The sequence below is a fragment of the Gavialis gangeticus genome, unplaced genomic scaffold (assembly GCF_001723915.1).
Source record: "Gavialis gangeticus isolate Ggan-Ray unplaced genomic scaffold, GavGan_comp1, whole genome shotgun sequence".
Lineage (NCBI taxonomy): Eukaryota > Metazoa > Chordata > Crocodylia > Gavialidae > Gavialis > Gavialis gangeticus.
This window is the reverse complement of record NW_017729034.1, coordinates 19589991-19605605: the sequence shown is the minus strand read 5'-3', so window position 1 is coordinate 19605605 and position 15615 is coordinate 19589991. Positions and strand designations below refer to the sequence as shown.

At 45.8% G+C, this 15615-nt stretch overlaps 1 protein-coding gene across 2 annotated transcripts in view; it reads right to left on the bottom strand.

Moving 5' to 3' along the window:
- The window catches only part of GALNT14 (polypeptide N-acetylgalactosaminyltransferase 14), a 256819-nt gene that overhangs the window by 24982 nt on the left and 216222 nt on the right, over positions 1-15615 (bottom strand). For both annotated transcript variants that reach the window (XM_019527047.1, XM_019527048.1), the window contains 4 exons: positions 12936-13023; positions 11062-11146; positions 8978-9081; positions 1825-1951 (listed from right to left, as the gene is read on the bottom strand). In XM_019527047.1, coding sequence (XP_019382592.1) covers positions 1825-1951; positions 8978-9081; positions 11062-11146; positions 12936-13023 — 404 coding nt within the window. The remainder of the gene's footprint in view (positions 1-1824; positions 1952-8977; positions 9082-11061; positions 11147-12935; positions 13024-15615) is intronic.

The window sequence follows — 15615 nt, the reverse complement described above, 5'->3', positions numbered from 1 at the left end:
GTCTGTGCCTGAGGTACCAGGCTGAGCTCCTCTCCAACTCATTCTAAATCATCCCTTCTTTATCTTAGACATCAGAGCCAGAAATAACCTATTTGAGTTCACTGTGTTCACCCCTAAAAGGGCAAATGCAGGATTGTTCCCAATGGCACATTCAGGAGTATTCTATCCTTCCCTTGTTTTAAATGACCCGTGTGATAGATCTTTGACCACTTCCAAGCCTTTAAAGTTCTTACTTCTTGGTGTTATTGGAAGCAAGACCATTTCAGTACAATTGAGAAGGGGAACAAAAACCTGACTGATGTGTAGGACTCCTCTCTCATTCTTAGTATCACATGCTAAACCAAAGAGGGCTACATAGTGGACATGTAATAGAGAACCGTTTTGCAGACAATTGGGCATTTATGTTTGTTGCTGATTGTTCTTATAACTTCAAGAAATATGATTGTTGTTATAGCATCAGGAAATACACTCATAAAAGGAAACCCTGGTGTGTAAAAACATCCAAGCAGACAACTTATCCAGAAAACAATCTGTTGATAAAAACTGCTCCCATCTGTGGACAATGTTTCTTCTCATTTGCATAGTTAATGGACAGCCCTTGGCTTAGAAACCTGAGAAGGGTAAAACAGCCTTCTTGACTTCCCTGGCTGTTGAGAGAGATCAGATAATTTTGATCTGAATTCCACATCTGTAATATTTCTCTCTTTAACCAGACAGTCCTAGCACCTCTTCCAGGGGGCGGACAGCCTTGGAAGAGTTATAAATTGGCCATCTTAACTGTGTAATACAGTGCCTAGCTTTTCTCATGACACTGTGTACCTTATAGGCTACCTGGGGCATGTATTGTCCCATGATCAGAGTTCCCAAAAACTCTGCTTTCAGTCTTTCCAGCCAGTATGCTGTGCTAAGCAGCCAGTTCCAATGGAGCCAATTGCTTCTAGATGTCAGAACTCCAAGCATTCCTGAGTCTCTCTTCTGGAGGTAACATCAGCTTGGTGATTAAACCATCTGTATCTTAAGTCAACAGGAGACACCACTCTGGCTCATTTTTTGTTACTGATACTTGCTAATGTTTCAGCAAAGCCTTTGTGTGAACAGTATATGTGCTAATCAATGCTTGCACTAACCGGTGCTCCAGTAAGGCTTACACTCTTAGAGGCATTTGGGCAAGATTTTCTAGTCTGGTTAAGCTGTGTCAGGCTGCAGGTCAGTGGAGACTAAAATACCTTCCTGCTTCTCTGAGTTGGTGCTGGCCCCTACCCTGGGGGTCTTTAAGAAGAGGCTGGATGCCCACCTAGCTGGACTCGTTTGAGTCCCATTTCTCTTTTTGGGGTTTTTGTTGTTCTCCCGCCCTGGCGGGGGGTCGGGCTAGAAGATCTACTAGGTCCCTTCCGACCCTTAATCTATGAATCTATGAATCTATGAATCTATGAATCTATGAGTTTAGTGCCATCTTGGTCCCTCATGTAAATCATCAACTGTTTTGGCAGATGGGATTCAGCAAGGTGCAAGGCATTCTAGTTATACCCTGTGTGTAAGGAACCAGGCAGGGAAGGTGGTATTGGAAACTCTGCTGCACTGTAGTGCCCCTGACAGAGTGCCCTATGCTGAAGAAATCCTTAGGGAGCCAGGTACACCTGTGTTTGAGCCTGCTTTTTGTTGGGAAACTCTTGTATTGCTATTAACATTAACTTCCCCAGCCAAACTTTCCTCCTGGCATCCACCATTACCACAAACTACACTCTCCCTTTATCACAGCTCTATCTGTCCCAGGGCAGACCATTGTTCAGTGGCACAGGAAGGCGGCAAATGCAATATACCTACTTTATATATGTATTGGCGTTTCCTTCTGGGAAGATGTAAGGGTGTTTCTTCCGGAAGACATGGCCGACTCGGCTGCAGGGAATAATTTCCAGGCTCCCACCACACATCCACACACGGAATGAGATTTCTATAAGAGAGTTGGCTTCAGCACTGTTGCCCAGTTCCAGAGCAGGATGGGATCCAGGTTTATCTCTCATTTTATCCTTTTCCACACCACATCAGGGTCAATCCATTACTGGAGGGGCCTCGCTAGGCTCAGCCTTCTTAAAAGTACATTTCAAAGCTACTTACTATCTGTTTGAAGTTAGCCCACTTGAAATTGGCCTATAGCACAGCGGGTAATATCACAATGGAAAAAGCTGGGCTGTAAGTAGGTCCCTTTATATGCAGCACAGCTTACATCTCAGAAACATCTTGCAATTTCTTGCTCTTGTAATTACTTCTGCACTGCATAATTCAGAACCACTTCCCTCCACAGGGGCTCCTGAGTTCACCAAGAGAGGGTATGAATTCAGTTTATTAATGATTATAATGTACCTTAGAAGATCCATGTTTTTATGAATAAAGGACTGATCCTGCAAAGCCCTGAGCTTGATCTTGAAAGGTGCTGGTGTTTCTGTCAGGTCTGTGGAAAGTCTCAGATCTAGGGCTGCTCAGAGCTTTACTGGGGGTGTTCAGATTCTCATTGGATGCGACTCACAGTGGCTATGCTGCACTTACGTGTGCACCAGTCATTTGTCAACACCCTTCATGTGCAAAGGGCAGCTGTGTGTAAAATCAGCATAGAAAACAGAGCTGTTGGTATTTAGAAATATGGGGCTCATCTGCATTACGGAGCTGCTGCTGCTACAGGTATACCATTACAGCTATGTCAGCAGCCCCTTCTAGGAGTGGCAAAAGGAGTTTTTCTGAGACCATAGTAGTTACGCTACCTCCTTGAATGACATTAGCAAAACCAGTGGAAGCTTCTGCTGTTGGTTCACTGAGACCAGGGATTTTCACACCCCTAAATGACATGGTTATGCTAGCAAAACATTGTAGCATATATCAGAGTCTAATCCAAAGCACCCAAACCTGGTTTTGAGGTTTTTGGAGGTGTTTAAATCCCCTGTGGAACAAGAGCTTGACATCACAAATGAGATACCCGTTTACATGGATAACTGGATGCCATTCTAATGGTCTGTATTCTACTAGAGACTGGTCTAGATGACATAATGGTGACTTTTGGCCTTAACAACTATGAACCCATCACAATTTGCAGCGTCATCACTAAGTCATCATATAACAGACATAAACAGGCCATGCAAGCCCCATGTGAAAAAGGAAGGAATTAAAAAAAAAAGCAGTTTCAGAATTCTTTGAATCTTATACAATGATTTTTTGACAGCATAGAACAATATTTAGCATTTAACAAGCTTTTTAAAGCATCCATTCACACTCACTCCTCTGTGAGGTAAGAGTGTTATTACCCACATTTTACTATTTTATCAGGGCTACACAGCAGACCTCAGTGTAGTGTAGAGATACACAAGCTAGTTTTAAATGAGCTTTAAACAAGCTACCTCAGGCACTAGGAGCAATCTAGTTGTGGCATCACAGAGCTCTGAGTAGGCTAATTTACCCTGCTTCTCAGCAGGCAAGGTTGAGACTTCAAAAGCAATGCAGACAGTTCAGCTATACTCTTTCCTTGAGATCAGTGGAACCTGTTTAGTCACATCCTCTACACTGCAATGCAAACCAACAAGATCTGGAGATACTGTAAAGCCAAAGGTCTTAGATGTCTCAGCTCCAATAGAAAACCATTGGCAGTTCAAAGCCTAGCTGCCATTTGTACCTTTGAAAATCTCCCTGAAGTGTTAGCATTAAAAGTCCTAAGTAGTGGCATTTCTGCCCCATCCTGGAGGAAATTCATGCACCTTTCTTGCAGGCAGTATAACCTGAAATTCCACTTTCTTAAATCCACATTATTCTGGGTTACGTGCTTAGGCATCACTCCAATGTTTCCTCCCACTTCATGTCAACATGTTGGAGGTATGTGTGGACTTGTGTTCTGTCCACACCTGCCTTGTGGGTTAGCCAAGTTCCCCATATGATCTTTAGCTCTTTATCCCCACCCACCCCGCCTCAGAATTTGGCTCTCAAGCCCTGGTCGTTTCTGCTGTAGAACTATTTCCTGGTCTGCTAGTACCTGATGGAGATAACGAAACACAGAGAAATGAAGAGACTTTTCCAAAGTGATTCAGTAAGCCAGTAACAGGCAGAGCCAGAACCCCAGGTACAACTGGTTGTCAGACAATCAGGCCATGCAGCCCCCATTTGAAGCTCAAGTTTCCAAAGGGAGAGAGCCTTCCCTTGGCATTAGAATGTCTCCACTGCAATTTTTATTTTAATTCACTCAGGTATTTTGATCTACAACTTACATTTGGGGGACAAATTTGATCTGTGCTCTTTTTATCAACAGCTGGACCAAAACAGCCAATCAGAACATGACCTGGAAGGTCCAAGTCTCCTTCCATTTGCTTTGCTTTCTCCTCAGTGATACTCCTTTTGACCCACAACAAGAGGGTAAGCAAAGGAGAATCAGGCCCTTCTTGTCCACACAATATTCATTTGCTCACAAAGACACACGTTTACATGGCTTTGGGGTTCACCCAGGCACTGACAGGAGGGAGCCTCCTCTCAGCTCTCACTGCACACAGCTGTCCCAGATGCAAAGCAAAGAACAGACTAGCCTAAACACAAATCCCTCTTCCTTTTGAGGCAACTAATATGATAAGTGGAGCCAAATATTCATGGCTTGAGCCCATCTCTATTTATAACAGTACCAGTCAGGGGCTGTTGGCTTAAGCTGGGAGGCAAATTGCAGAAGGTGGGAACAAGGGTCAATGTTTCCTTTCAGAAATTCCTTCCCTGCTACCACTTTGCTTTTCACTGCAGCATCCAGAGAGGAGAAACCTGCTCCTGCAACAGCTGGAACTTCATGGCTCTCCCCAAAGGTGCATATTAATGGACCAATAAAACATGCCCCTGTGCCATGTCTTAGTGCTATATTGGGAACAACCTTAATCACAGCAGCAAGAAGATGAGACTAAGGATTTGGCTGTTCTAAGCTGTTCCATTTAGGTCTTCTCACACGTGGCTGTCATTCTTTATTTACCCATGTGCAGTAGGCTGTTTGGTCATTGAGTGTCACTGCAATTAAAAGGAGCACTGATGAGCATAAGATTAGTTGAAGAGTTGCAAACTGGTTTGTGGATGCAGCACTGTAATGCCCTATTATCTGTTCCAGTTCTTCAGCTTACATGGACTAGGTTTGTCTGAAGTACTGAGGGAGAAAGGCTTGCAGATTTCCCAGTGCTTGCTCATAATTTAAGTCGTAATGAAGAGGGGTGGAGGATGTGATCTCTGAGCACTGAGAATCAGAATGAAAACCTAGCGCTCAAAATGCAAAAGCTGGTTAGAAGGAAAGAATTAAGCTTCAAACACACAGTGTCCTGACAGAACCTGACTAACCCCAGTGGAGGCGATAAAGTCCTTCAGGTCTATATAGCTTAATGCATTATGCCCTCTTACACTCCATTTTCTATCCATGCTAACAAGTAATCCTCATGACACTTCTGAAGGTGGTGGCATTATGTGCACTAACAGGTGGGGAAACTGAGGCACAGCACATGTCCATGTCACACAGAACCAGGAGTTAGGCTCTCACACCTAACCTGGTCTTTTACTCATGCCTACAAAAGCATTTTCCCACTGAAAGCCAATCCCTGTTGCACTTTCCTTATTGTCTTTAAAGCACTGTTACAATCCACCCACATTCTCTTAATTGCATCTCAGGGAGATGCTGCAAAATAGGAAATGTCAAATGCTAAAGTATTTCCAGCTTTGTCAGGCAGGGCCTCCCACCCTGACAGAGAAATACTGTTCTGCTCATTTCCTGCAGCTAGTCCTGGTCATTCAGTCTCCCCTCCACTACAGAGGACACCTACAAGGAGCCTGGGTTTATGTAACAAAGACCTTCCCATCATAACTGTAACTTCTGGAGGAGGCAATGGCAGTAACAGAACAGAGAAGGGTCCACATCACATCACATCTGACTCCCCTCCTTGTATTCTCAGCACTCAAAGACAACCCAATGAAATAATTACCTATAAAAGTCCTTGCCTCCTGCATATTTTCTGGACTATCACACCTATAGCATCACTCCAACATTACCAAGGATAATTAAACAGTCCTGTTGCTCCGCAACAGGCAGATCAGGGGTGGGGTGTACTGGAGATTTGGTCATACAGTAGTGGGAAGAAGCATCTTCAATCTTGGAGCCTGTTCCTCCATCCCCTTACATAAGGAGGGGTAAATTCACTCACACATTGTGAAATAAAATTAGTTCCAAACCAATTTGGGAACAAACAGTGCCCAAATGCCCTCTCCTTTATTTTGAATGCAGACTGGAACTTGCTTTTGTTTTCAATGCAGTCTATTGTTCTTCCCTTGGCTGGTAATTCCACCACCATAAAGAAGTGGAGCTCAATTAATAATGTTAGAAACAAGCTGCAGTGCTACACAGTATTCTAAGCACTGCATCCAATTAGAAAGGAGAGCAAATTGCCACAGGGCTAGTGTGCATTTCACTGCAAAGCAAATGAAAAGAGCACCTGGCCACTGAATGGCATGTGCAGAACCTCCAAGATGAATCACAAAGTTCTGATGCCTCTCTCATTTACCCAGTAGCCAAGGGTAACATATTGATGTAAGCTGGGTCAGAATCTGACCTACAAGAGCTTGGAGCTCTTCTGTTGCCTCTGGAAGACTAGGAGCTGCATGCCTAGAACACTGCAAGACACATACTGATCTCCAGGGGTGGGAGTGGTGCAGGGGCAAGCATGGGTTGGACCTAACTTCAAGCATATAGACCTGCTAGTCCAACATTGTTGCAATACTGTGCCATGTCCCTTCTATTTTTTTTATCTTTGGTACTTTCCCTTTTACAGACCAACCTGAGTCCACTCCAGAGCCATCACAGTTGGTGCAGAAGGGCACCAAGATCCCTTCCTTGGAAGACTTGTTATGGTCTAGATGGCACCACCTCAGGGAAGGGTGCATGAGAGTATTGTTACTAAGAATGCAATAGTATCTAAGGCCCCAACCAAGACTGGGACCCCTTTATGCCCTGTACTGTATGTACATATAGTAAGAGGAGTATGAAAAGGAAAGGGGAAGCACAAAGAGATGATGTGTTTGTAGCTACCAATGAAACCCACAAGACTGCATGCCTTCCACAGAGTGCCTCTTCCTGCCTCCAGAAGCAAGACCTTGGCTCTCCAACACTATCCATTTCTGCACTTCTTTGGACTTCTATGAGGTCCCTGTGAAGGAAGATTGTGACTGCTTTGCACAACTGCAACCAAATGGACCTCCTGCTGCCATGTATAAATTTGGGCTGTGGCTGATTTTTTCCACCTGATGATGGACAAGCTTCATCACCTCTGCTTCCCAGAGGACAGAAGTTGTTCTAAGACTAGAGAAACACATAGTCTGCAAGCTCCATGGCTACTAAAACTTGGGTGTGCGAGAATTTTAGCCTCTGTTTGATGTGAGCTAAAATCCTATGACTCTGTTTGCCTTTGGCACTGGAAAGGTGAGAACACTTTATAGTCAGGACCAATATCAAAGGGAATTCTGTCAGTAACCAAAAGTATCTTGCTACCTGACAGAGCCTTGGACAATGCATATTATGTGAACTGTCATGCTGCAAGGCATCGATTAACTGCTGTTTGACAGGGGTTGTGAAGAAACATCAGGTATGGGCAGCATGTTCATAATTGCCCATTTCAGTTTCTCTCCCTCTCTGTTTTTCTTTCTCTGGAGGCAGCTAGTAGTGCTCGTGGCCAGGGAAAAGACACAGGACTGGGTGGAACATGGATCAAAGCTAATGTGCCAGTTCCTTTATTTACATTTAGTTTTCTTTTCGAAGGCGTTTTATTTGTAAGGCCAGTGATCTAGCAGGGGAGGTGGACCAATCCTGTTAGGAAGAGCAGTTGCTTCAGGTCAAAACACTGACAAGAAATTCACTGAGATACACATATAAAAAGAGGGAGAGAGAAAGCGAGCTCCTACATGGCAAGATATAAATAAATACATTAGAGAAAAAGGCATATGGAAGAAAGCAATAGCGCCAGACAATGGATGGGGTTATTGCAAAGCACTAGCATCTGTTCCTTTGGCTCACTGACAGCACTGCTATATCTTTTTAAGATACACAATTTTTTTCCTTGCTAGCCATGCTCCCCAGAGGTATCAAAGTATTAAAGCCAGCTTAAGATCTGTCTCCCTGACATCAAATACCTCCTTCTTCTTGCGTGGCTACAGCCTACCGCTCTGATCTGCTGCATCATTAGAGTTGCAGACAGAAAACTGTCCAGCCTGATCTAGCTGCATTTGACATGGTGGAAGAGAATGGTATAACCTGTTTGATCTCCTTTGCAAAGCTTACTCTCAGGAGCTACCTGACAAAGAGCTGGAAACTGAGATGGCTGAGGTACAGTTAGGTGACGTGAAGCATGTGGGCCCCTAATCTATTTACCATCAAGCAGGTTAGGGCAGGGATTCTTAAATCTTTTCCTAATGGGAACCCCTCAGCCAAGAAGGTCCAGCTGGGATCCCACACTGAGTGACTGGGACCCAATGCCTGTCTGCTGCAGCCCAGCTGAAAACCCCTGAGCCACTGTGTTAGGGGCTCTGCAAATTCAGGCCAGCATAACTGCGTCAGCTCATGTTTTTGAGATTATACCCACAAATGGAAAAACTAGAAACACATATCTATTTTTTAATGATAGCATTAAGAAAAGGGAGAGACAGGAGACTTTTTAGAGCCCTCTGCAACCTGTTCACAACCCTTTGCAGCATTGTAGCTATATACCACACAGGGAAGGGAACCACAATCATGGCTAATCCCTGAGTACTGTCAGTACCTTGAGACCTTAAGGAGCCCCTTACTTAGGCTGTTGGAAAGCCTGTTGGAAGCCCTGCAGAGAGCACTGGGGAAGGAGTTTAGATGAAGCAGATATCAGCCTGTGGCTAGTCAAGAGAAAGCCAGCCTCAACAGCTTGGAGGTTGAGGATTGGCCCCTCCACTCACAACAATAGTGACTCACCGAAGTTCTCCCCTCCCCAGATGTCCATGGCTGTGTCGTACTTTCCCAAGTGGTTGAACCAGGCTTTGTCAATCACAAAGAGTCCCCCTGCGATGACTGGAGTCCTGCAGAGATGGGGAAGAGGAGAGGGGACAGGAACTCACTCAAACAGCGATGCAGACCCCCAGATGAACAGACTACCACTTTCCTTTGCTTTCTGTTCTGTTCTCAGAGCACAACCTATGAATCTTCCTATTACTCAACACCAAGACTTGCACCTCAAAAGGTGGCAGAGCCATTTAACCAGCTGCCTCTGTCTTTTTGCATAGGTCACAAATTGCTTGGTACTTAAAGACTGGCTAATGCACCCATCAACACGACTTCTCCAAGCCCAAAGTTCGCAGCCCTGATTGTAGGCTTCAGAATAAAAAATGCACTTAGCGCTGGGGGGTTATTTACATGACATTACTCAAACAGGGTTTACACGGGAAGATAGCATATTAAGAGCACTGTTCTGCTGCACAGGGGAGGGCACTGCCTATTCAAAAGGGCTTTTAAGAAGCCATTTCTATCAGTTTGATCTTTATTTCAGAGCAGGGTTATTTTTCACTCTTCAGTTTAGATGAGGAGAGCAGCACAGTGAAGTCATGGAGGTGGGGGGAGGAGTCAGGGGGATTGTTTTAGGTGTGATGGAATAAGTCCTATTTCTACAAGCTACTCTCAAGTCCTGTAACTGCACTGAAATAAGCAGGGCTGAATTTGTGTCAGGCCTCACAGAGGTGGCCTTTGTGCGCTGCAATGAAGTTCCAATTATTTTTACATGACAGGGTGATTATGAAGTGAGATGGCCCTTCAGGAGACCAATAAGAGTTCTTGTTAACAAACAGTGGCAAGATTTTCCTTACTGCGATGTACACAGTACTGCCAGCTTAGCCATTTTGTTGTTAGATCTAGCACCTTTGGGGGGTCCTTAGTGACTTTTTGGGGATTGCTGTTAATAAAACAAATGAAATTAAGGTTCCTGTACCAGTTTGCTATGTTTAATGTTCATTAAATGTTCTAGTGATATTTCTAATGACTTCAGAAGCTCTGTCTGGTGTCATCTAGTGACATTCTGAGATCCGTGTGGCAGATTCATGCTTTCAGAGGTGATAAAATTGGATGCATGTTCTTTGCTTCCTTTCTGGAGCTATGAGCTCTCACCATTGCTCTTGCCTTTTCTATGGCCCAGGCTACAGCAACTCTGTCTCCAGTCAAGATGCCACTGAATTAGCTAGCCCCAAGGGGTGGCTGTAGGTAAAGTGCGGTACTCCCTGCAGCCCAAGGGATTCTTTCTCTTCATCCCTCAGTGCATTTAATCCAGCGTTCATTTCTCAGCCTTTTAGATTTTCTGACCGCCCCTTGGGCAACTTGGAAAAGCAATGCTGGTTTGGAAGGTGAGGTCTAACAACCTGCTTTTGTGAAGGGCATTACCACTTGCAAAGGAAGCCTCTTGTTCTCAGGTAAAATGTGAATTGTCAGAACTAAAGAAAGAGCCTTTTAAGAAGGGAAACGGTCTTATTCAGTGGATGGAGAAACCAGGAGTTTTCACCAATTTGTCCTTAGCCTCTCAGGGAAAATTATCATGTGGAACTTTTTGGAAGTACTGCAGTAGGAATAACCACTGTCTTTGCACTGTGACACTTTACTGTCTGCAGTACATTGTTAGCAGGTGAAGCTGTGCTGTAAAATCCAAAGCAAACTGGAAGTCAGGATAGACCCATGAGTTTCAGGGCTCCCCTGGAGCACATCTCAACCCTGATCCACCTCTTCCATGGTGCCACATTTTAAACTGGATTACCTGCATATTCAAATTTCTCTCTGGTCCAGCTAAATCAGGGATCTGTTGCTACAGCTGCAAAAATCATTAACCATTTGCATTCATGGAATGATCCAAAACTGCTGAAAGCAAGGGAATCTTTCTATGGCCCTCACTGGAATCAAAGCCTTTAATGGGCGAGTCAAAATGGCAAAATCAGCCTACCTGGCACCATTTCAACATGAGCACTTTCTCCACACAGACTCCCTGGTGCTTCCAGTGTCCCCTTCCCTACCTTGCTACTTACTTAATCGGCTCTGTGGGATCAACACGTTTGGCTTTCTGCTCTGGGGAAAGCTGCTCCCACTTGAAATGTAGGCTCCAGTCAAACCCTAAAAGGTAGAGAAGGATCACAGAGAAATTAGAGGGATGGTTTTGACAGCTAGGGGGCTGTCAAAACCATCCCTTGGCCAACTCAGAATTATTTCCAGTTTGAAGTGATTCAGACCACAGGAAGATCAGGCCAGCATCCAACACATTTTGATATTACAAAAAAAATGTTACAGTAAAGTTGCAGTCAAGCATGCAGAAGTCAGGACATACAAATATTAAATCTAAAAATGAAGGTATGTGTTAGCCCCCTTGTGCATGTGGACTAGGATACAGCTTTTAGTTAGATAATTCCATACCATTTTTCCCACAGGGCTCTACTGTTCAGAGTTGTACAGAATGGAAGGTGCTCACTGAACGATGGGACATTCAGGACTTCTTTTTCCTATCATTGTTTAGTGCATGGCCACATACCTTATGTATTTGTTATCAATTTGCTATTGGACTAGTCTTTGAGGTTCATCAGGGCACCCCCAGAGTGCTTCCCAAACTCTCCCATGAGATGAGCCAAAGGATGATGCCCATGTTACAGAACTGAGACACAAAGAGATTAGGGTTTGAAGTATACATTAACTTTGGTACCCATGCTGAGATGCCTATGCCCTGGTTTTTCCACGCAACTTAGCCTACATGGCATGCTGTAGGTTCACAGCAGGGCTCCAATTAACTTAAGTTGCAGCTGTGATCATTCAGCACTTCCACATATCACACCCCAGGGTTTAAGCTGGGTACCCAGGAAATGAGAGTACCCAATTAGTAGTCATCACTTACTAATTGGTGAGGAGCATAATGAATTACATCAGAGCTACAAGCTAGTACTTAGCAGAGCACCTAATCCATCATTATGTCATTTTGGTTTGGCATTGGTGAGTATCTGAAGTAACACTGCAGAGAATCAAGCAACCCATAGCCTCAGAATGGGACTTCAAACCCCTTGTGGTATATCCACACAGCAAAACGAAGGTAGGATGGGCATATGTGCTATCCTACCTGTGCTACCTTAATCTAGCTAACATGATTAACAAGAGCAGTGAAGATGCAGTGGCACAGCTTTCAGTATGTACTAACAGCCAGTGTGGAGTCCCCTGTGGTTCAGTGGTAGAATCCTTATCTACCACACAGGAGACCTGTGTTCAATTCCCAGCCACTTAAACAATTACAGTCGTAGAAGCACCAAATATCTGGGCTCAATCTGGTCTTTGGATTCTGTCTCAGTTGCATGATGGAAGGTCTGGGCAGCCTCTACTCCCCCAAAAATTCTGGCCCAGGCATATGCATCAAAGGTCTGGCTACCTCTCATGCATACCATGATCCAGGAGGATTGACAGTTACCAGCAGCCAGTGTACAAATACTTCAGAGACCCTCTGGTTGCTAGCATGTGCTAAAGCCTGTCTTTACTGCTACTGTAACCAGTGCGAGGTAAATTAAACTAGCACAGTATGTCTGCCCATGCTACCATCACACCTGCATTTTGCTGTGCCATCATTACACCGTATATCATTGAGTTTCATTGCTGCCAGGGGTTAGCTTCCCATCTGCCTGGTTACTCTATCCTAATGAACTCCATTCCCTCTAGGTACCATTAAGTAAGTCCAAGCTAACCTTAAAAACTGCCAACTGAACATTTTTAGCATGTCTGGTGCAGAACAGCTTTGTTATACCCCTTAGAGCAATGAATTTGGACTTGATGCTGGCTTCATGTTTGGTCAGATTTTTTCCTCTGTGGGTGCATTGTACTTGGAGCAAAACAGGACAGAGTCCCCATCAGGATGTGACTAGTGTTCACTCACCTCCTCGCAAGTCTGATGAGGCTGCCACATAGGCAAAAGTGTCTAAGTTGATGATGTCGATAACTGGACTGACCACCCGAGTTGGGTCCTGAGAACAAGAAACAAAACAACTCATGACTTTTCACCTAGTGTTGTTTCTTTTCAGAAGTCACATCAGAAGTAGGAAGATTTGATTATGGAGCAAAGATGTGAGGCAACCAGATTGCCACTAATATCTCCAGTCCTTTCCTAACTGACAAACCAGGCAGTCTGAGGAGGGTAGGTCTAAGTTCCTAGCTGTGTTTCTCAGATAAACTCATGAGGTCAAACCAGTTTCGGGTGGACAGGTATACATAACACAACAGCAACCCTCACCTTGTTGAACTATCTCACCAGAAAGGCTAAGGAATGAACGGAGGCAACTATTAAATGACCAACCTGCCCCTTGAGCTCACAGGTGAAGACACATTATCAGGACAGTGTATGGGGAAGCTTGTCCTTCTTATAGAATCACAGAAAGTTAGGACTGGCAGGGACCTCAGGAAGTCATCAAGTCCAGCCCCAGCTCAAAGCAGGACCATCCCCAACTAGATCAGCCCAGCCAAAGCTTTGTCTAGCTGGGTTTTGAAAACCTCCAAGAATGGAGCTTCCACCACAGCCCCCAGCCTGTACCGGTGCATGGGACTGTTCTGTCCTAAGGGCAGGACTTTCACTTATCCTTGTTGAAACTCATGTGATTCCTTCTAGCCCAATCCTCCAATTTGTCTACGTCACTCTGAATCCTAGTTCTACCCTCCAGTGTATCTACTACTCCCCCCAGCTTGTTGTCATCTGCAAACTTGCTGAGGGTGCACTCTATGCCATCTTCCAGGTCACTGATGAAGACACTGAACAAAACCACCCCCAGGACCAACCTCTGGGACACTCCACTTGATACATGCTTCCAACTAGACACTGAGCCACTGATTACTACTCTCTGAGCCTGATGCTCCAGCCAGTTTTCTATCCACTTTACAGTCCATTCATCCAGCCCATATTTCCTTAGCTTGCCTGCAAGAATGTTGTGGGATACCATATCAAAAACTTGCTAAAATCAAGGTACACCACATCCATCTGTCTTTCCACATCCACAAAGCCAGTCATCTCATCCTAGAAGGCAATCAGGTCAGTCAGGCATGCCTTGCCCTTGGTGAATCTATGCTGACTGTTCCTAATCATCTTCTCCTCCAAGTGCTTAGAAAGGGAGACCTTGAGGATCTGCTCCATGATTTTTGCAGGGACTGAGGTGAGGCTGAGCAGTCTGTAGTTCCCTGGATCCTCCATTTTCCATTTCTTAAATATGGGCACTGTGTGCGCCCTTTTCCAAACACCTGGGACCTCTCCTGATCACCATGAGTTTTCAAAGATGAGGGCCAATGGCTCTGCAATGACATCAGCTCTTGGGTGCATCCCATCTGGCCCCATGGACTTGTATATGTCCAGCTTTTCTAGGTAGTCCCTAACCTGTTCTTTCACCACTGAGGGCTGCCCACCTCCTCCTCGCCCCAAACTGTGCTGCTTGGTACAGTAGTCTGGGAGCTGACTGCCTGTGAAGACTGAGACAAAAAGGGCATTGAGCTCTTCTGCCTTTTCTGCATCCTCTGTCACAACGTTACTTCCCCCATTCAGTAAGGAAGTTACTTCCTAAATTGCCTGTGCGCTGCTATATTGCCCTCCCAGCAGATTTCAGGGTGCTTGAGGTCCCTCATGACAACCAGGGCCTGTGATCAGGAAAATTCCACCAGCTGTTTGAAGAAAGCCTCATCCACCACTTCCTCCTGGTCTGGTGGCTTATAGCAGATCCCCAACACAACATCACGTTTGTTGCTCTCCACTCCAACCCTAACCCAGAGACTCTCAACAGGCCTGTCTCCAGCTTCATACTGGAGCTCTGAGCAATCACATGGCTATTTTACCTAAAGTGCAACTCCTCCTCCTCTTCTCCCCTGCCTGTCCCCCAAGAGCAGCTTGCCACTGACAGTGGGCCCACTGCGCATGTGTGCAGTTTAAAAGGGCCTGCCAACAGCAAAAAAGCCTCAGTTAGGCTCCAGAAGTGGCAAGAGATGCGTGGGTGAAAGCCCGCTGCGTCCCCGCTCCCCTGAAGCCCCCCAGAGACCACCCAACAGCTGTGGAACCCCCCCACAACCCCCAGCACAGCCAGAGGCAAGCGGGGCCCATGGTAGGAGGGGGTTAACCCCTAGAGAGTGGGAGGAGGCAGCTGAGTGGGAGCCAGGCCGGGTCTTGCCCCGCCCAGGCTCCTACTTCACCCAGCCCCGCAGGGAGCCACAGGAAGCCCTGCCTGCGAGCCCCCTAGGGTAGACAGACTCAGGCCCAGCCTGCCTACCAGCAGCATGCCGTGGATGGGCACGCGCCACACCCCTCAGGTCCCGTCGGGCTTTGTGGCCCCCACTCTGGCACCTCAGAGACAGCCACCCAGACGTCACCCATGCTTCCAGGCTCCACATGGACAGAGGCCCTGGCTTTCGGCTGCGGGGGCTGCCTGTCACTTTTTCAGGCTCTGGCAGCCAGGAGCATGGCCACCTGCCCTTGTGGGGACTGCTCCCTTTTGGGGTCTCTGGCGCGCCAGCTGGAGGGGCTCCAGGCCACAGTCCAGAGACCGTGTGCCATCAGGGACTGCGAGCAGGAGACTGACTCCTACTGC